The sequence below is a fragment of the Maniola hyperantus genome, chromosome 7 (assembly GCF_902806685.2).
Source record: "Maniola hyperantus chromosome 7, iAphHyp1.2, whole genome shotgun sequence".
Taxonomy (NCBI): domain Eukaryota; kingdom Metazoa; phylum Arthropoda; class Insecta; order Lepidoptera; family Nymphalidae; genus Maniola; species Maniola hyperantus.
The window spans coordinates 8,976,104-8,997,462 of NC_048542.1; the positions used below are offsets into that span (position 1 = coordinate 8,976,104).

At 38.8% G+C, this 21,359-nt stretch overlaps 2 protein-coding genes and 1 non-coding gene across 3 annotated transcripts in view; 2 read left to right on the forward strand and 1 right to left on the reverse strand.

The window, feature by feature from the left end:
• Positions 1-21,359, forward strand: part of galla-1 (cytosolic iron-sulfur assembly component galla-1) — a 194,175-nt gene that overhangs the window by 150,918 nt on the left and 21,898 nt on the right. The gene's annotated exons all lie outside the window — the stretch shown is intronic.
• The window catches only part of ssp3 (short spindle 3), a 52,970-nt gene that overhangs the window by 20,578 nt on the left and 11,033 nt on the right, over positions 1-21,359 (reverse strand). Inside the window, exons 10-15 of the mRNA XM_034970654.2 lie at positions 20,177-20,338; positions 19,544-19,683; positions 18,417-18,984; positions 17,510-17,622; positions 16,285-16,405; positions 8,674-8,855 (exon numbers count right to left, since the gene is read on the reverse strand). Of these exons, the coding sequence (XP_034826545.1) occupies positions 8,674-8,855; positions 16,285-16,405; positions 17,510-17,622; positions 18,417-18,984; positions 19,544-19,683; positions 20,177-20,338 (1,286 nt within the window). The remainder of the gene's footprint in view (positions 1-8,673; positions 8,856-16,284; positions 16,406-17,509; positions 17,623-18,416; positions 18,985-19,543; positions 19,684-20,176; positions 20,339-21,359) is intronic.
• TRNAK-CUU (transfer RNA lysine (anticodon CUU)) lies at positions 21,008-21,080 on the forward strand. The gene has a single exon. It is a non-coding gene; the product is annotated as a tRNA-Lys (tRNA).

Below are 21,359 nucleotides of genomic sequence, written 5' to 3' on the forward strand. Positions count from 1 at the left end.
TTCAGATAGATTTAACACAAGTTAAAGTTTCATGTTATGCAGGCTGATAGATAAAACTATAACAACCATCTTTAAAACAGCAAATGAAAGCTCACTTGATGACTTCGGTGCAGAATTAATGTAAATGGCGACCTTTGCAAGCAACGCCAAGTAAATTTAAAGTTAGATAACTTAGAGCTGACTTTTAAATAGTGAAATAACAAACCTGAGGAATTTCAACTTAATACGAAAACGTCAATACACCTTTCTTGCTGAGTTAGAAACATAGGTATAAGATAAGGTCCACGTTTCAGCGCCATACGTCATCACAGGTAGGACACGCTTATTAATTAAAGACTTTCGTCTTTAGGCTCTCGATTTCTCACCAGAAGAATAATAATTAATTGATATTATGAGTCAAAGGACTACTTTTAGCAGGGACTTCAACGGAGTTTTAGCATTTGTCGTATTCGAAGCTGGGAATTTCATAGGTATATAAAATATAGATACAAAGAGTTTGAGACGTGGCAGCAAATATAGAGTAATCAAAATTCTTTACTCATACTATGACCTTATAATTACGACACGAGATAGTCACGAGCCGGTAAACGAACCAAGTCCCGGGAGTATACAGCGAAACCCCATTTGTGGAATACGCCTAATGGCTCTTCAGGCTAACAACATTAACTACTGCAATCGTTTCTGCAAAGAGTGCCAACCTACTTTCAAAACACATTTGGTATATTGAACCCGTACATTGAACCATTATCTGAATCAATTATATTATTAAGAAACTAGTTTATGTCCGCGACTTCGTCCGCGTGGCCTACACAAATTTAAAACCCATAATATTTTACCCTCTTAGAGGTTGAATTTTTACATATGTCTACGTCATAATAGCTATCTGCACGCCAAATTTCAGCCCAATCTGTTCAGTAGTGCGTTAATGGATCAGTCAGTCAGTCACCTTTTACTTTTATATATCTATTAAGATTATCAAAAAAATCTGCTTTATTAAAAGCTGTATCATCATTCATCACATTCCCTCAGAACAGACATTATAAAGCGCAGTCAAACGTAAGAAACAGAACTTGAAAAATTAACAAGAAGGCATAATATTGGTTTGATCAACAAAGAAGATAAAATTAATTATTATCTAAGGTGGTAACTAAGCATCGTAACAAAACATCTGAATTATTCTCACAGATAATAAATATAACGCAAATCCAATTAGAGAAACGCAAACAATTATTATAATTACCCGGCACGCGTATGCTAATTACTTACGGTGAGTGCTCATTCTGTAGAATTGTATAAACTAGGTATATAATGCAAACGAAATTGAACTCCATTTTATTTACAATAAGGGTTTAAATTATTGTACTTAAAAATGAGAATCGGTTCTTAGAGATACAAAATTGTACGAAAAGTAATGTTACTAACATGGGTATAAAATAACATTTCTATCCCCTACGAAGCCTTTTTAAGAACAGATAGACCACTGCCCGGTCACAACTGAGTACGAGTCTCCTCTCAGACTAAGAAGGGTTTGACCATACCTAGTCGACCACCCTGGTCAAGTGCGGATTGGCAGACTTCACACGCCTTTGAAAATATTATGGAGAACTCCAGGCATGCAGGTTTCCTCAAGATGTTTTGGTTCACCTTAAAGGTGATATTTAACTACACACAAGTTAGATATAGGTCACTAGGTGTGCCCCGAATCGAATCTCAGACATATCGACTTCATTATCAACGTCTTAACCACTAGGCTAACACCGCTTTGAGACAGAGAATAATAGATAATAATACCCGAGCAATAGGTAGGCTTTATGTAGAGGCAAATTAACGGCCAAAAGACGAGACGAAGTTTATTTTTAAACCATAGCGATTTTTTTCTATTTTCACAACGAATATCGCTTGCATATGACAGACAGGACGACACAGGGGACGATAAACGAACCTAGGACCCTTGAGGATACATCGACACGACGGCACGCGACCTGTCACATGTGTGAATAACGGTTAAATAATTTTATTTGACCGAAAAATTACCACTTGCAATATTGTTGTTCAACTCTTGCTATATTTTATTTCTTGGAGAATAACAAATTGCTTGGATAGAATTATTATAATTGTAATAGTGTTTGAAATTATTTCTACACTGACTGTATAACTACCAATATTATGAATACTAAAATGTATTTGTAACTCTGTGACTGTCTGGCTGTCTGTCTTAACTTTTCACAGCTCAAACCACGAACCGATCTTCATAAAGTTTGGCAAAAAAGCTTGCGTCTTGAAGACGGACATAGAATAGTGTTTATCCCAAACAAAGAGATCCCACGGAATTCTTTTAAAACTTTCTTTTACACGAAATAAAACATTAACAAATAAAATAAATATTCAGTTTTCGTTGTTTCCACACATTTACCAAAGTCCCGTGCACGAGTGTAGCAGTCTATCGGCCAGCAGGGAGAAGTAGCGAATGCTCGTGAGGCACATAACATCTACCCCCAAGAACGTCACTTCGTGATAACCACGAACATGCCAAGAGTGTGTAGGACTAAGACGAAGAAGAAGAGCAAAGGTCTACATTATAATCAGGCTTGGTGTATTTGAAAAAATAAAAGAAAATGTGGTCAACTCTCAAAATATCAGGGTATCATGATCACCTCAGTTTGGCGGCAAACACTGATTTTTACAGTCTATAACTACATGACGAAGAATGTACCTATTCCTGTCGTACAGTCGGGTCGTATACTTCGATGTCAAAACAGACAAACCAAAAATACCTAAAACAGACTAGAGATTCTCGAGTGTTAACAAAAATAAAATATAGTTGAACTGTAGGGTGGGAGGCAATGGAGCAAGTACAATTAACGCGAATCAGTGCCATATTTTTTATTTCTGGTATATTTTGATTTAATTTCACAGTCGTCGCGCGCATATGGCGTGTTTTGAAACGGGCAATGAGGTGAGAGAATTGGCAATTGCATTATGGTAATTCGGCATAGCATAGCTTTTTTGCGGCAATGAGTAACACCAGGTTTGTTAGCAACATAGGTACATACCTAAACCTCCCTAAATGAATAAGGAGGCTTTGTGGTTTTTGTATAAGTATTTTTAGCCTAGAATTAAGAAGGTAGGCAGGTATGTACCTATGTACTTTTATTTCTAAACAAAATATAAATAAACCCTAATAAAAACTATATTTTTAAACGAACGGTTTTTGAAAAAACCTTTAAAATTCACAATTTCGAAGATTATAGTGTCAGAGACAGATATAGTTATTTTGATGGTTTAAAGTCGTAGTTTAGAGCAATAGGCAGGCCTCATGTTGGACATTTGTTATTGATAGCATTTTGGAGGCGTTTGTAAAATAAAACTTAGAATAACCAAAAGTGAGTTTAAAAGGCCTACTATTGCTCAAAACTACGGCCTACTTGTTGTTTCATTGTCTCTCAAGTTAAGTAACAAAGACGCCATTTTGTGAGAAGAGAGCTATATCTAGGTCATCCTGGTTTTCTTTCGTTTTGCACCAAATTGTAAAACGGCTACTGCTTAGGAACACATTTTAGAAAATTACAAGGTACAAACTAGATCCATTAGTATCTACCTATTTTCTTGCTCTAAGAAGTATTAAAAATATATTTGGAACCTCTCACTTACTGCGAGTATGCATATATACTTATTTTGTCGTTTACCGCAGGATATGTACTTAGTTACTCTGTCATTTACCGCGGCTTGCCTTACTTCTTATTTGGATATCATAGATTTTTTTATTTTTTTATTACTAGCCTAAAATTGAATAAATATTTTTGGTCAAACTGTATTTCAAACGTATGATTCTCTGGGACTTAATCTAACTTTATGCTTTCAATCTGCGAAGGTTTTGTTTTGATTATTTTATAGAAAAACAATCATTATCGACCACTGTTGTAACACAATCATCAGTCATTACTAGCGAAGTAGGGCAAAGGTTCCAATAACCGTCACCTGCCATTAAATCGAGCGCGCATCATTGACAAAACACAAATTGAATGCAAGAGGGGGCTCACCCCTGTTCTGTCCATGCGCTATTGAATAAATATTGTTTCTTCGACGGATTGAATTAAGTTGTGTTGGGAACACGCTGAGAGCAATAAAGTAGGCTCAAGTTTTATGTGGACAATCTGATGCAGACGGTATTTTTTTTAATAATAGAAATTAAAATAATTTTAAATGACACAATAGCATAAATGATTACAAAGTTAACACCTATTTAGCAACAAAATATGATTTAGTAATTATCAAATTACTGTACAAGATATTAGTCTTTGAACGATTTTCATAACAAAGAATTTTAATCATGTCTCCCCTACCAACTTAACGTGAACAGCGGTAATAAAAAATAAATATTGGTATATCAAATAATCATCGAACCAGCGGCGTTTTAATAAATTAAAAATGTCCTTGTTAAAATTGCTGCCCAAAAGGTTGGGGTGCCACTATCAGCGACGCGGACGTAGATTTTAATGTTTGACGTTTGATACAAAAACAGTATTGATATATTAGCAGTACATTCGTTTACATACTGCAGCCTCTCCATTTTCATTCGTAGCTATTTTCACATAAAAATTATATATTTTACTCAATAAACTAAATTCAATCCGAAGACAAAAAATGTTAAAATTTAGCATATTGCATCGTAACAAACCAATGTTAATCGTACTCGTTGAAAACATATAATGTTTTTATTTATGGGAGACGCTTTCCGCTGTCACTAACACCACACAAATGGGCTGTACCGCACCACAGGATGGTCGCAATCTCGTATTAAGAGCTCAACATTTTAATTTCGCAATTGGTAGGCGTGGTGTCGCGATCGGACGACATGCTGACTAATTACAAAGCGGCTCATTGGCTTTTTGATATTTAAACGAATTGAATGAGGGTACATGGAAATATGCGCATTTACCCTGTGATTTTATTTTGCCAGTAGCAGATGCCTCTGACTTCACCAGCGCGTTTTTTAATATGTCTAATGACCATGGTTTTGTTTAACATTTATGATCTCTACGAAACGATAGAGTTCTAAGAACGATTACGTACAGTCAACAGCTAGTCGCCCGGCAACTTCGTCAACAGCGACCGTTAGAATCTGTAATTTAAATGGAAGTTACCGTGTCTATGCGTACGAAGTTGCGGCGACTCCGTGCGCAAATAGATACGGCATATTCCATAAAAATTACAGATTCTGTCGACTGAGTCTCCACACTCCTATCCTCCTATGTACTTGCTCGCTAGAAGGCACAAGAGAACGTGACAGATCTCTTTGAGATGGATGGACGATATGAGAGCTGCTGTAGATGTTTTCTTACACGCTACACGAGTGAACGAGGAAGGCAGCTGTTAGGAAGGAGTGGAGATGTACGAGTATAATCAAGAGTGCCATAACATTTACGCAAAGACCACAATCGCTCTGTCAAGAGCGTTACGACTGAGAAGAAGGTATTACGCTACATCGTATTGAAACACTGTTATTTGGCAGTATAATTTGCCATGTGGTAACTAACCAACATTCAGACCTGGCACAATGTAGCTTTGAAAAAGTTCGCCGACAGTACAAAGCACAATCGCGAATACTAAGAGAATAATAGCATTATCGAGGCGGAGAGGTAATCAAATCGAGTACTTAATTCGATTCCGACACTCGATTCTATTGTCGATCGAGAGTTCTCGATACAGTTGGTAAGCTTTTAGGTCTATTTAATTGGAAAGTAATTGATTTTTAGCCTTTTAGCCATAAAAGTTACGTGTCATAAAACAATCCATATTAAATCGATTAAATTGGATTTATGATAATGGATTTATAGCAATCATTACATATCAGGTAATCCTATTCCCCGAATTTATCTGGATAAGTGTCAAACCTGAGGTTCCTGCAGGTAGAATCTGAAAGAAGCCAAGCAAAAGACAAAAGCTCGGTCATGCCCATACTTATATAACAATGTTTTAATTTTTTTTTTCTATAAGTACAACTAAAACTGGTGGGACTTGAAACATGAGCTTTAACATGTAGATTTTTTTCTATAACTTAGGCCGAGATCTATTTGAACTTTGCTCAGAATTAAGAGAAAACGAGAGAGATTTATGTCAGCGATATAACACTGCCTCGTTTTAAATGTCTTAGATCTGAGCAAACTCAAAGTTCGCTTTATAGATCTCAGCATTAGACCCCTACTAAGAAAGGCTTTTCAGAAATTAAACCAGTACCTGACCACTTGACCAGGGTCGTCAGTATATTAGATATATGTACCTATAAGGTTCTGCAAATCAGGCAAGAAACAAAGAGCAATGAGTGACGTACCAAAACATTGGCAGTGAAAGCGTCGCGTTACTCCATACAAAAGAGGGCCATATATTGTTGTACCTACGCCCTTAATTAAATAGGATTCTGAATAGCGCACCTACTGTTTGATAGGGTGTTAAGCTTTTATTCCCATTTTTATTCTTTTATTTGTATTGGCACATTTATTGTTTATTTGTCTTAGTTTATTATGAGGCAATGCATAATCTTTATTTAATTTTCGGTTTTTTTTTTCAATAAATCTATCTGCCATCGGCTTTCTAGCCATAATCAGATTAATCAGATTTTGGTTAAGTTGGTGGTTTAGTTTAAAATTTATAAAAGGGGGCATTCCAGTAGATACATATCCTTCCCTTTCGCGTTGTAGATTATCGAGTATGTTCAATGTTCATCTCTCGTCCAATTCTAGTATGTGCATTCTTTTAAGGCTTTTAGTAATGGCGTTTACTTTTCGATTCTTTTCAGTTTTCGATTTAAGGCTGACTTTTACCCAGGGATGTTAGACGATGGCGCGAGAGATATATAATATTATGTCACCATTAGACATCCGCTAAGAAAGGATTTTTGAAAATTCAACCCTTAAGGGGGTAAAATAGGGGTTCGAAATTTGTGTAGTCCATGTGGACAAAGTCGTGGTAATAAGCTAGTAGGTAATTAAATTTGTCACTTTGCAACGGAATTTGCACTATTCAGCAACATTACAAGTTCAGAAAATTTCAAAAAGTATTGCTAAAACCCTCCGTCTATATTTTTTACTAAACCCGCCCGCCCAAAAACGAGGGGCGGTGAGTGCTAGTGCATTAGACAAATTAGATTATGACTACCCCGGAGTATGTCAAAGAAAGTGTCAAAGGAAATTAGTCCTTATGTGCATTACGGTATTTTACACCAAGCGAGAAAAAATCTAATCCATGCTTCCATACTAATATAATAAATGCGAAAGTGTGTTTGTCTGTCTGCTAGCTAGATTTGGGTTTTCCAAAAATCCCGTGGGAATTATTTGATTTTCCAAGTATCGATTCAGGGCCTGAATAAGTTATCTCCATTTCAAGCAGCCAAACCTGCCCCCCAATTGTGTAAGAATAACCATTTCATGACTATCGCAATCGTCAAGAATTCTGCCCTTTGATTGGCTGTGAAAAAATGTAAACAGCGAATCAACCAATCAAATGGCAGAATTTCTTAACGATTGCGATAGCCATGAAATGGTTATTCTTACACAATTGGGGGGCTGTTCAGTAATTGTGCTGTAAAAGAGTAACAAACATTCAAGCATACAAACTTTGACGTTTTTATATCTAAATATATAAAAGGAAAAGGTGACTGACTGATTGACTGACTGACTGACTGACTGATCTATCAACGCACAGCTCAAACTACTGGACGGATCGGGCTGAAATTTGGCATGCAGATAGCTATTATGACGTAGGCATCCGCTAAGAAAGAATTTTTGAAAATTCACCTTCTAAGGGGGGTGAAATAAGGGGTTTGAAATTTGTGTAGTCCACGCGGACTAAGTCGCGAGCATAAGTAAGTTATTAAAAAATAATTTTCAAAATCGGTCCAGGCGTCTTCGAGTAATCGGGGAACATACATAAAAAAAAAAGATTCCGACGAATTGAGAACCTCCTCCTTTTTGAAGTCGGTTAAAATTATACAAATTGGAGAGGGCGGGAGTCGTGGTGAGAACACATGTTTCTTTACATTATAGTTTCCTGTCAAAAAGTACAAACGCCAAGTTCCAAGCGCCACAATATCATGTTATATGAACACCTTAAACGGAACACAATTATATTCAGTGGATGTTGATTGGCTCAAACGTAGAGTAAGGGCGTTTTACACTTATCCGTGATTTGACGGTTCCGGCAAAAGTATACGAATCGAATGTACGTATTTGTATGACGGCCACTTCGAAGAATCACGGATACAAACCGAACACGGATGAGCGCACAAACGCCCTAAGACGACCGTATGGAAAGAGTTAGATCATCATCATCATCATGATCAACCCATCACCGGCTCAATACAGAGCACGGTTCTCCTCTCAGAGTAAGAAGGGTTTTGGCCATAGTCTACCACGCTGGCCATGTGCGGATTGGTAGACTTCACACACCTTTGAGAACATTATGGAGAACTCTCAGGCATGCAGGTTTCCTCACAATGTTTTCCTTCACCGTTAAAGCAAGTGATATTTAATTAATTAAAACGCACATAGCTCCGAAAAGTTAGAGGTGCGTGCCCGGGATCGAACCCCCGACCTCCGATTAGAAGGCGGACGTCCTAACCGCTAGGCTATCACAGCATTTCAAGAGTAAGATAAATATCAGCAAAGGCTAACTAACCTGATAATCTGGTGAGCTCTATTCCTCAACTCGGCCAGGATCTCAGACTCCTCCTTAGGTCTGGTCCCGTCGCCCTCGTGCATCCGGGTAGCGCAGAGCACAGCGTCTAGTGCCACAGATATACTGTCGATAAGTTGTTTTGCTAGCTCCATCTCCCTCACGTCAGATAGTAGGTCTTTCTCCTGAGACAGAGACGAAATAGCTATAGTGCGCGATAGGTCAAGATGGCAATCGGGAGGTAACGCTCTGCACACCCGCACAGTCCCCGCGCTAGCCCGGTGCGGGTCGTGCCGGTGTGCGGGGCGTCCCTCCACTTCATAACCCGATTGCCATCTCAACCTGTCGCGGACTATACAAAAATTGCAATAAAATCTATAAGAAAACTATAAAAAGGATAAACGGACTGATTGAGAGCGACGAACAGCTCAAACCACTGGGTCTAGAAACTTTGTGAGTTGAGTTTTCTCGATAAAGCAGGCCCTCCCTCACTAAGTAGGTACGGTTTTTCAAAAAGTCCAGCTTAGCGTAGTTAGCGTGCGTGTGTGTATGTACCTATATTTTTGCGTGTGCGTGAATGTTTACAAGTTTCATCCATACTAATACTAATATTATAAATTCGAAAGTGTGTCTTTCTGTCTGTCTGTCTGCTATAATAATTCACGGCCCATCCGTTCAACTGATTTTAACGAAATTTGGTACAGAGATAGCTTGCATCCCGGGGAAGGACACAGGCTACTTTTTAGAAAATTAAAGAGTTCCCACGGGATTTCTTACAATCTAAATCCACGCGGACGAAGTCGCGGGCATCGTTTAGTTTTAAATAAATTAGGTGACCACTCGATATTTTAATATTAAATAGTCGTGCTTACTTTGTGTTGTGATTGTTGGTAGGATTTCAAAAACTAACTTAAGCACTTTACAAATCGAATCGAACACAAATCGAACTTTGAATAGTCCAATTTTCATTTGTAGCAACACGTATCTCATATTATAAGAACCACGAGATAGACTAGTGGCCGAACCCAATACAATTGGAGAGACCAAATCGGCGAGACTCCGCTGGCTTGGACACCGAGAATGGGAGAAGGTCGTGTTGTGGAAAGAGCATACTTGGGTCACCTAATAGGAAAAAGTCCAGTTGGATTTTCCTACGTATCACTAGTTTGATGAAGATATCAAATATGTACTGACTACCCGTACATGCCCTCAAATTGGCGTGAAAGAGCGCGTTCTATTGATATGCTCTGTTGCAACTCGGCCACACATTACTCAAGTAAACTACTTTTAACTAGGTATATAAACAAGGAGATGTATATAAAATGCAAGACATAGTCACCATTAGGGGTTACGTGTGTACAGTGTCAGAGGAAAGGACATTAGGGATCGGGAGCGTTCCAAACGTTTCCTATGCTAGTTTCAATCAAGCAAGTGCACTTGCTTATAGTATTAACTATTTATTTAAGTCTACTATCACCATTACATCAATAGAGTATTTGACAGCATGTAAAATATAGGATCTATTGATGGCATCCGTGTTGAATATAAATTTTGGAAACCACCTATTTAGTCAGTTAAGAAAATACGAGATATTTTAAGAGAAAATCGACAAAGAAAATGAAATTTTTTTCTATTTTAGTCACGTAATGGTAAACGACTGCGATTGGCCGAGTGGCTGATGTCAAGTGTTCGTAAACAGTTGCGTGTATAGTAGTCAACAAAGTTTACCAATAGGTGACGTCAAAATGACGTATGAGGCGCCATATTGTCAAGTAAGAGTTTTCGCGGGACATTTAAATAGGTAATATTTTTTACTTTTTAAACATGTCAAATACCCTATTAATATCTACAAATATGAGGTATGTAAATTGTAAACGTTTTTTAAAAGTAAAAGTTTTACGTAAAAGTCGATGGCAATGCCTTGGCCTTGCCATCGACTTTAAAAAATATTCTTATTTCTCGTTAATTCTCCCGTCTTATTGCCTACTTAAAAATCGGAGTATTAGTACATTATTAAAGTGTACACAAATGGGCGATGTTAATAAAAGATCACCAGCAAAAAGTTTCAAAACAAAATTTCGATCATATAAATTTTCACTGATTTCGTATAATAAGTGGAATTAAATACAGGCGTCATTATGCAGAAAGGGAGCAAAAGAGCCATGAAATAACAAATTTGGCGCGTATCGAGATTTTATCATAACGATGTTTCGATTCAGAGCTCGTAAACAACTAGAATGCGCCGACGTGCAAAAAATGTACAAAAAATAAAGATGACATTAATGATAACGACAATCAACATAGCCGACGCCGAACGGAAGTTTTTATAAGTTGTTTTAAATTGGGTTAACCGTAATTCGATGAAAATTTGTACCGTACGAAAACGTATGAACTTATGGGTCGTACGAATTGAGCGCACACACTGAATAAGTTTTTCTCCGTTAAATTACAAATAGGTGAAGTAGGCAAGGTCCCGGTGATATGTGTGTGAAGTTCTCTTTGGTGCGTGATGCTGATGAATATTCTGTATCTTCAAGATAATTCTCGTCTTTGATCCTATGTTGATCCCACAAACATTTGTGTCAATAAACCAAGTTAATATACTTTATTCTACATTTATTTTGCATGTCTAACGCACGAAAGTGTATTTAAAAATCTGAACAAATTCAGATTGTTTTCGGATGTGGGAACTATTCGCACGTAATATAAGTAGGTACGACTACCTCGCACAAAGTCTGCGCGCTCCCATAGTATCTACTTGGAAGGTCGGGATTGTTAGTGCGTGTTCGTACGAATCAAATTGTTATGGTAAGGCATCCAAAATGCAATCGACCTTAAGCTTAATAACATGGGCATTTTAAAATTTGGGACAGAATTTTTATATTTGCTTCTTTATGTTTTTAACTTCTGATAATTTAATGTTATTATTTTTAAATAAAACCAATACTTACTGAAATTCTCAAACAAATATACTACACATTTAATTACTTTCACATCCAGTCCATAGGGTATTTTTAGCCAAGTGTTGTTTGTTACTCTGTACCTATTGTTAATTTATCTCAAGCTACTTACACGAAATAGCATTAAATTAAAAGTGTTATAAGACTCTTTATTTATTTGATTTATTTTATATACTTTGTAGGGTTCCGTCCCAGAACGGACCCTATTACTAAACCTCCGCTGTCTATCCGTCTGTCTGTCTGTCAGCAGGCTGTATCACATGAACCGTAGGGAATAGTTAAAGAGTTGGAATTTACACACAGTATGTATTTCTATTGCCGTTCTTTCAAAATGGTCGCCATGGAAATTAAAATAAAATAAAAAGTACATAGTGTTGTACTTGTACGGTAGTATAGAACCCTTCGTGTGCGAGTCCGACTCGATGATCATTTAACAAGTTCGCATTTGCTTGTTTGTAGCTATGCCACTAGCAAAACAAAAAGTACAGTGGCTTGTGTGAACGCTCCCTCTGGATGCATTAGCGGTGCTTTCAAGGCGCCCGCCCACACTTGCCGCTACGGAGACTGTTCAGGGTTGTCACTCAAAAGATATTAATAAAACTCAACTGTGACCCGCAGGCCGATTCAGAACACCTCGATAACATAATTATCGATCGATTCGGTAAGTTGTCGTACGATAAGATGTATTTTCAATTCAGAATAACCGTATCGACAGTAAAGTTGTCGAAACCGAAACCGAATCGAACTTACGTATTACGAAGATTATCCGAACGTCCGATAATTTTGGATGATTACTTATCGAAAGCTACAGGGCATCGGATATCCTGTTGTTCACCTACGTACCGCGTTAGATACTGTTATTTCGTAAAAAAATGTTCGGGGCCACAATTTTAAGGAGTCTAAGAAGATGAAATTAAGACTATACAAGTCTTCTGAGACTTAAATAATTAAGCAAAAATAAAAAATCGGTCAAGTGCGAGTGAGACTCGCACACGAAGGGTTCCGTGGAATGGTACGGAACTTCCGTCCCATCGTACAAGAGTTTTTATTTATTTTTAATTTTCATGGCGACCATTTTGAAATTTTTATTATATTTTGTTGTATAGTGGCAATAGAAATACACATCCATGAAAAATCCAACTCTCTACCTATTATAGTTCACGAGATACAGACCGCTGATAGATAGACGGACGGACTATGGAGTAATAAAATCCCGTTGGCACCCTTCGGGTACGGAACTCTAAAAACCGCCCGAAAAAATTTACAATTAATTCAAACTAAAATTGATTGACAGATGTTTGACATCTGTGTGGTATTTACGAGGATAGTTGTAATAGAAACTTAAACTTTAGTAGTAACTATATTTCGATTCTTCTTTTGAAATCAATAACTTATTAGGTTATCATTTTAAATAATGACTTTAGTTACCTTCAAGATGATTAAAAGTAATTTATTTATGCTTTACATGAATTTAAAAACAAGTAATATTTTGGTAAAATAGCATACTTAGTAAATGCTCATGTAATCGCAATGTATTTTATCGATAACGGTACCGTAATCGACATCGAATCGTATCCTTCGATCGAACGTTCTGAATTGCACGACAATTTTTTTTCGATACGAGATCGATACCAAATCGTATCGACACGGTATGTTATCGAAGGGTTCTGAATCGGCCTGCCGTTGTGACCCGTTTGAGTATACTACTGGCATTCAAAAGTCCGCAACAATTTAGTATCATCACTATTTTTACAAAATAAATGTCAATAAATTATTATTTACTAGAGGATGCCCACGACTTCGTCCGCGTGGATTTCGGTTTTTAAAAATCCCGTGGGAACTCTTTGATTTTTCGGGATAAAAAGGAGCCTATCGGGCTATGTCCTTCCCCGGGATGCAAGCTATCTCTGTACTAAATTTCGTCAAAATCGGTTGAACGGTTGGGCCGTGAAAGGCAAGCAGACAGACAGACAGACACACTTTCGCATTTATAATATTAGAATGGATAACCAATTTATAAGTATGGCAAAAAATTACATATTAATCAAAAAACAATAATGACTGAAATCGTATCATCAGTGACGCCACTACCTATGCCCACCTACGAGATAAATGAATAGTACTTGTAAGTCAGTAAGTAATCGATATTTAACATTGGTCCGTAATTAATATAAATAACTTTCATTTTAATAAATCCTGTTCCAAAAAGCGAGGTGTTAGAAGTTATTCTGTTTATCTGTGTATATGTCTGTGGCATCGTAGCTCCTAAACGGATGAACCGTCACAAAGATGGCTTGTAGATACGTACCTACTATAGCCTATAGGTTAGTGAGTTACTATAAGGGTCCCACGAATCGACCAGGCTCGGATTAAAATATTACTACTTATACGGCCAATACATATTATTTGTTTTCTTTTTAGAGGGTTTTTTTGTCAGGGGTTTTTAATTGTTTTATTATGTTATTATGAATCATTTAAATATAATAGGGTTCATTTCACGTTGCAGATTCATTGATATTCAGAAAACGATAGTTCAAGAATAGATAGACGTGACAACCCTGCGTACAAAGGTGGGTCGTGTCTTTTACACGTGCGACCTAACACCGTGTAAAACAACATACAAAATCGTCATATACATAACAAATAATTATTATCACAGTAAAGTATACTCTACACACTTAAATACACAAACATATCACAAAAATGTTCATGATTTATTAATCTAAATATATAAAAAGAAAAGGTGACTGACTGACTGACTGACTGACTGATCTATCAACGCACAGCTCAAACTACCGGACGGATCGGGTCGAAATTTGGTATGTAGATAGTTATTATGACGTAGGTATCCGCTAAGAAAGGATTTTTGAAAATTCAACCCCTAAGGGGGTGAAATAGGGGATCGAAATTTGTGTAGTCCACGCGGACGAAGTCACGAGCATAAGCTAGTCTATATATATAAAAGGAAAAGGTAACTGACTGACTGACTGATCTATCAACGCACAGCTCGAACTACTGGACGGATCGGGCTGAAATTTGGCATGCAGATAGCTATTATGACGTAGACATCCGCTAAGAGAGGATTTTTGAAAGATCAATCGCTAAAGGGGTAAAACAGTTGTTTGAAATTTATGTGGTCCACACAGACGAAGTCGCGGGAATAAGCTAGTATGTAATAATATTATAAGTTGTGATAGTGGTTCAGACGTCCGCCTTCTAATCGGCGGAGGCCAGGGGGTTCGATCCCGGGCACGCACCTCTAAACTTTTCGGAGTATAACGCGCTTTAAGTAATTAAATATCACTTTCTTTAACGGTGGAGGAAAACATCGAGAGGAAACCTATATGCCTGAGAGTTCTCCATAATATTCTCAAAGGTGTGTGAAGTCTACCTATCCGCACACGGCCAGCGCTGCGTGGTAGACTATGGCCAAAACCCTTCTCACTCTGAGAGGAGACCCGTGCTCTGTAGTGAGCCGGAGATGGGTTGATCATGATGATGATGAATAATATTATACCCAAAAATATTCATCATAATGACGGAATAATCATATGAATAAAATAAAGGCATTCTGAACCAGTGCAGTGGTAGATGCATTTGACGATTCAAAAGTACATGTAAAAGAATTAAATAAAAATGTTTTGATTTTTGATGCTCAAAAACAAAAACTATCAAATATATTTTTATTACGAGTAGGTACATAAAAATTGTTGAGTCGAAAAAATAGTCAGTCGGAATTGAGGACGTTTCAAACCCTTCCGAAAAAGAACTAAACTCGTAAAATCAATCACAGCAGCAAGTCGAAAATGGTCTACTACGTACCTGATTGAAGGATATCAAAACTTATCGTGCGTAAAAATGTTCTTTACCCCTTACCTTGAGTTTCCCCTTTTATCAAATTGGTACAAAACTTTTGATTAGGCCGTCTTTAGTTTATGGCCAAAGTGAATTCACATTACATAATATTTGAAGTTACTTTTTCATAACGGGATCCATCATCATCATCATGATCAACCCATCGCCAGCTCACTACAGAGCACGGGTCTCCTCTCAGAATGAGAAGGGTTTTCGCCATAGTCTACCACGCTGGCCATGTGCTGATTGGTAGACTTCACAGTTCACACACCTTTGAGAACATAATGGAGAACTCTCAGGCATGCAGGTTTCTTCACGATGTTTTCCTTCACCGTAAAATATCACTATATTTAATTAATAAAACCGCACATAACTCCGAAAACCCCCGACCTCTGATTAGAAGGCGGACGACCTAACCACTAGGCTATCACAGCTACGGGATCCACAATATTTTATAAGCGCAAACGTGTTTGTTTGCTAGCTTTTTGCGGCCCCTCCGAACCTTATATCTTTAACCAATAGTTTTGATGAGTACGGAGATAGCCAAAAATTCTGAGGATAGGCATGGGCTACTTTTGTCCTGGAAAATCTAGGAGCTACCACGGGATTTTTGAAAATCTAATTTCACGCCGAAAAAGTCGCGGACATCATCTGTTTGGTACAGAGATAGCATGCATCTCGGAGACAGTTATAGGCTACTTCTTATCCCGGAAAATCGAAGAGTTCGCTGGGAGTTTTTAAAAACCTAAATCCACACGGACGAAGTCGCGGGCATCATTAAAACAAGGCAAGAGCTTACCATTTGCCTAGCCAGCAGCGTGGCCGTATGCACGCAAGTGTTGGTGGAGAGGACTTGAGCTGCCGTGGCCGTGCATGACGTCATCACGCGAGACACCAGCGTCACGGCGGTTGTGAGACACCTGACAACAAATACAGTAACTGCATATTATAACCATAGGCGCCTGCTCACTGACCTCTGCTGATGCAAGTAATCTGTAAAGTCTGCGGCCCAGCTGGGAGCGGGTGCGTCCTGTTGGGGTGGCCAGCGGGCGCGATGCCATACTCTCCATTCCGCTCGGACCCGCTCTCAATTAGGAAGAGTCCGCGCGTCTTGCATCCAAGCCTTTGTTCTACGCGCCGACTGCTCCGCTGCACGCACCCGCTCTCAGCTGGGCCGCATCTCAGAGTTAACTAGAGTGAGGGAACTCTCGGTTTGATCCGAGATTAGGTACCCACGACACAGGACTACCTAGTGTGGGTACCATTAGAAAATGTTTAAATTTGTCAAAACTGTTTTGTTAAATAAATATTTTTTCACTATTCATCCTGAATCGACGATATGTCAAACATTAGGCTATGGGTGACGTGAAATCAAAGAAAAATTGTAGTTTCATAGCCTCCCTAGCGTCTGTATTTGACGCCTGCCAGTGACGTCGAAGCCTCGATGTTTTGTTACAAGTTCCCTAACCTGAACTGTGCAAGTATGGTGAGCCTGCGATTCCCGTCATGTTTTGAAGCAACTTGTTTTCGCCATTTTGGCGCTGCAGTGATAAGACATTGATCAACATATGATGAACAAATCATTTCAATCATTTCAAATCATTTCATTTCAACATAGTACCAACATGAGGACCATTTGATACAAAGTGTTAATTCAAATTCCCAACGTTCGGTGTGACGCTTCGAATCGGCACAAAAAGTAGTCTTATCTGAAGTTGCAACACGGCGGTTTGCGCAGGTTAAATGCACAACCCCAGCAGACATCTGTTTTTGTACAATGCGCACACGAATGGCTTGTGTTCAGATCGGACTAACTGTTTTGCGCGCACTATATTATGCGAAACATGAAATAATTAATGATATAAATACACGAAAATAAAAAAAAAATTAATTGTAAATCTGAAGCTATGTCAATGTTTTTCAACAATAATAATAATAATTAGTCCTTGCTACCCAACCTAACTAAACCAATACTAAACAATAAAAACGCTAACGTAAGAAAGTGTCACTCATCTCAAACTCACTTGGCTGATATGGGTGGGTTGAGGTCTTCTTTCTCGGCAGCAACTGCGAGCAATTGTGATATCACTTTTACTGCTTGGAACCTTTGCACTGCCAACTTTTCAGTCTTATTATTCTACAAAAGAAGAAAGAGATTTTTATTTCACTTAGCTGTGCCCAACTTATTATTATTATTACTAGCTTATGCTCGCGACTTGGACTACACAAATTTCAAACCTCTATTTCACCCCCTTAGGGGTTGAATTTTCAAAAATCCTTTCCTAGCGGATGCCTACGTCATAAAAGCTATCTGCATGCCAAATTTCAGCCTGATCCGTCCAGTAGTTTGAGCTGTGCGTTGATAGATCAGTCAGTCAGTCAGTCAGTTAGTCAGTCACCTTTCCTTTTGTATATTTAGATAGACTAAGGTTGAGATCTATGGAGCGCACTTTGACTTTGCCTAAGTCTGAGCAGCTTTCGGTGATGCGTCTATATCAGGAATGCTTCGAGTTTTCCAAATGTTTGTTTGTCCAATGTACTCTTGAACTGGTTAACAGAGCTTAACATAACCACATCCTTGGGCAATTTATTCCATACTAGCTATTCGCCCCAGCTTCGCACGGGTAACGATAATTTCCATAGGGATCTCAATTTTTTTTTTAATAAAATATAGCCTGTGTCACTCATGTTTTAGAATGCACTGGTAAAGGTATTTCTTATATTCTTTTTTTTCGTGTGATGTAACCACAAATACACGGTATTCGGATTTTCCCCCTTACGTGTGCTATAAGACATACATACCTGCCAAATTTCATGATTCTAGGTCAACGGGAAGTACCCCACAGGTTTTCTTAACAGATAGACAGACAACAAAATGATCCTATAAGGGTTCCTTTTGTCCTTTTGGGGTACGGAACCCTAAAAACTAACCTTTTCATGTCTCTCCATCAATCGAAAAAGTTCATTTATCTGTTTCTCCAAGAAAGGCAAATCCAAATCAACTTTGGCTTTCCTGTCACTTCTCCCGCTGGTCCGACTCATGTCACTCATAGAACTACAAACAGAACCGGCAACGCATGACGTCAGTTTATCTTCACCATTTTTCTTTTTCTTCTTCTTCTTTTTCGACTCTTTCGCAACTTCTTGAATCTTCTCATCCAGTTGTTTAGGTGCTTCGTCTATATACTCTTTACTACTACTCGGTTCTATTCTGAATTCTGTATTTGTATTCGTTTCATGCTTTTTTGGTTCATTTTCCTTGCCTGGTTCATTGTTCGCGTCGCCGTTCATAGGTTTGGATTTTTTCTTTTTTTTACTGGTACCATTGGTGAAGCATTCACCCTCGTCTTCCATGCCGTTGGTGAGTTTGGTTTCGACAGCTAACGGGGCGATAACATGTCGTATTGAGCTAATCACGCGGTATACTTTGCTGGTCGCTTGGTTCAGGAATGTGTCGAGTGTTGTTATGTTATCCTCGCAGATTGGGTTTGTGCTGCCGCTGTAAAGGGATATCAATTTATCAAAAAGAAAAACATTGCTTGTGCTGATATTTAATTGATTCAAGCTATCTCTGTACTAATTAGATCCCGTGGGATCTTCGTGATCTTTTGAAAAAGTAGCCTAAGTCAGTCTCCGGGATGCAAGCTATTGCTCCACTAAACATTTAAATCGGCTAAATGGATGGGCGTGAAAATGTTACAGTCTACGACTTTTAAATAAAATAAAAAATAGCGGTCAAACGAGCAGGCGGATCACCTGATGTTAAGTGGTAACCGCCGCCCATGAACATTTGCAGCACGAGAGGAAATGCAAGTGCGTTAAAGACTTTTCAAGAATTTGACGAATGACGCAGCAACGATGGTCTCCAGGTCAACGGGCCCAATGGCCACATCACACCATTCGGGGGTTTGGGAAAGGAGGGGACGGTCGCTAGCCAGGTGGATTCGGGATGGAATCCTACCACGAAGCAGACATAACATATAGTTTGCGACAGGTCGACATGGCAATCAGGGTATGAATTATACCTGAGATTATGCCGTGCGGTATAGGTCACTTACACGAGCAATAGTTTTTGTTTCAGCTTCCTCGCCTTCTTTTTGATCATTTTCTGTTTCTCTCGCTCTTTCCTCTCTTGATCTAGTCTAAGAGTTTCCTCTTCCTCCTCTTTTGAATTTTGGTCTTGGCTCTCGGATGTTGTCTGGCAAAGATAAGTTCAATTTTAATTTTACTCAGGCATCGATCGCAGTTCAGATTTCATCTATCATCTAACTATCCTAAGACAAATACATAAAATAAGGAATTATTTAACGAATTAGTCTATTTTAATAGCGAATGAGAAGGGTTTGGCCATAGTCCGCCACGGTAAAGGAAAACATCGTGAGGAAACCTGCATGCCTGAGAGTTCTCCATAATGTTCTCAAAGGTGTGTGAAGTCTACCAATCCGCACATGGCCAGTGTGGTAGACTATGGCCAAAACCCTTCTCAATCTGAGAGGAGACCCGTGCTCTGTAGTAGTAGCCGGCGATGGGTTGACCATGATGATGATGATTATAATTGGAGGGAAAAACAGATGCTGAAGGGGCGTTCCAAATCCCAGCGGTGTGATAGAAAGGTGAAGGAGGAGCCAGGTCGAAAGGTTACCAATGCCTGGTACCAGCCTGCTATTCAGTATTCTGTGGATGTATCTTACCGCCTGTCTGGGGCCAGTGGCTTTTTCTCGAATGGCCTGTAGATGCGATTCAAGTCTCTGCTGGCTTGCGTCTTGTTTGTCTCGAATTCGAGACCGAAGTGCGTCCGCTTCCAACTCCGCGGCCGCGGCTAAGGCCGAGAGGCGGGATTTTACTCCTTCTGCCTATTGGAATAAGAGTGATACTGATAACTGAGTAATTACATCCATACTAGTATTATAAATGCGAAAGTGTTTCTAAAGTGTTTACTAAAAAAAATCTTGACGAAATTTGACACAGTGATAGCTTACATCCTGGATACACTTTTTACCTGGGATAGTGAAAGAAAAAACGAAATCCATGCGGACAAAGGCGGACACATCAGCTAGTCATCATCATCATCATCGTCAACCGATAGACGTCCACTGCTGGACAGGTCTCTTGTAGACTTCCACGCATCACGGTCTTGCGCCACCTGAATCCAGCGGATCCCTGCGACTCGTCTGATGTCTTTCGTTCATCTAGTGGGGGTCTTCCAACGCTGCGCCTTCCGGTGCAATGTCGCCATTTCAGTACTTTGGGACCCCAACGTCTATCATCATCAGCTAGTAATTATAACAAATGAGCCTCAATAGCTCAACCGGTAAAGGAGTGGACTGAAAACCGAAAGGTCGACGGTTCAAACCCCGCCCGTTGCACTATTGTTGTACCTACTCCTAGCACAAGCCTGGCGCTTAGTTGGAGAGGAAAGGGGAATATTAGTTATTTAACATGGCTAATATTATTTTAAAAAAAAAAACATAATATTACAGACATACAACATTCCATATCGCTTTTTGGGGCCCTAACACACAGCCCGGCTAGCTCAGTCGGTAGAGCATGAGACTCTTAATCTCAGGGTCGTGGGTTCGAGCCCCACGTTGGGCGAAATTTTTTTTTTTCTTTTTTTTCAATAAAATTAAATTCCATCCTTTTGAGCTAGCTGTCCCATGATCATGTTTTTAACCAATTTCAAAAAGAAGGAGGTTCTCAATTCGACTGTTAAGCGATTTCTTCGCCAAATATGAACCGATTTTGATGATTCTTTTTACTATCTCTACTAAATTAAAATAACGCGGCATGTTCTGTTGTACACATTGATATAAAATTAGTAGATAGATGACAAATCACGAGCACTCATGTCATCGCTCAAGTGGTTTGCATACA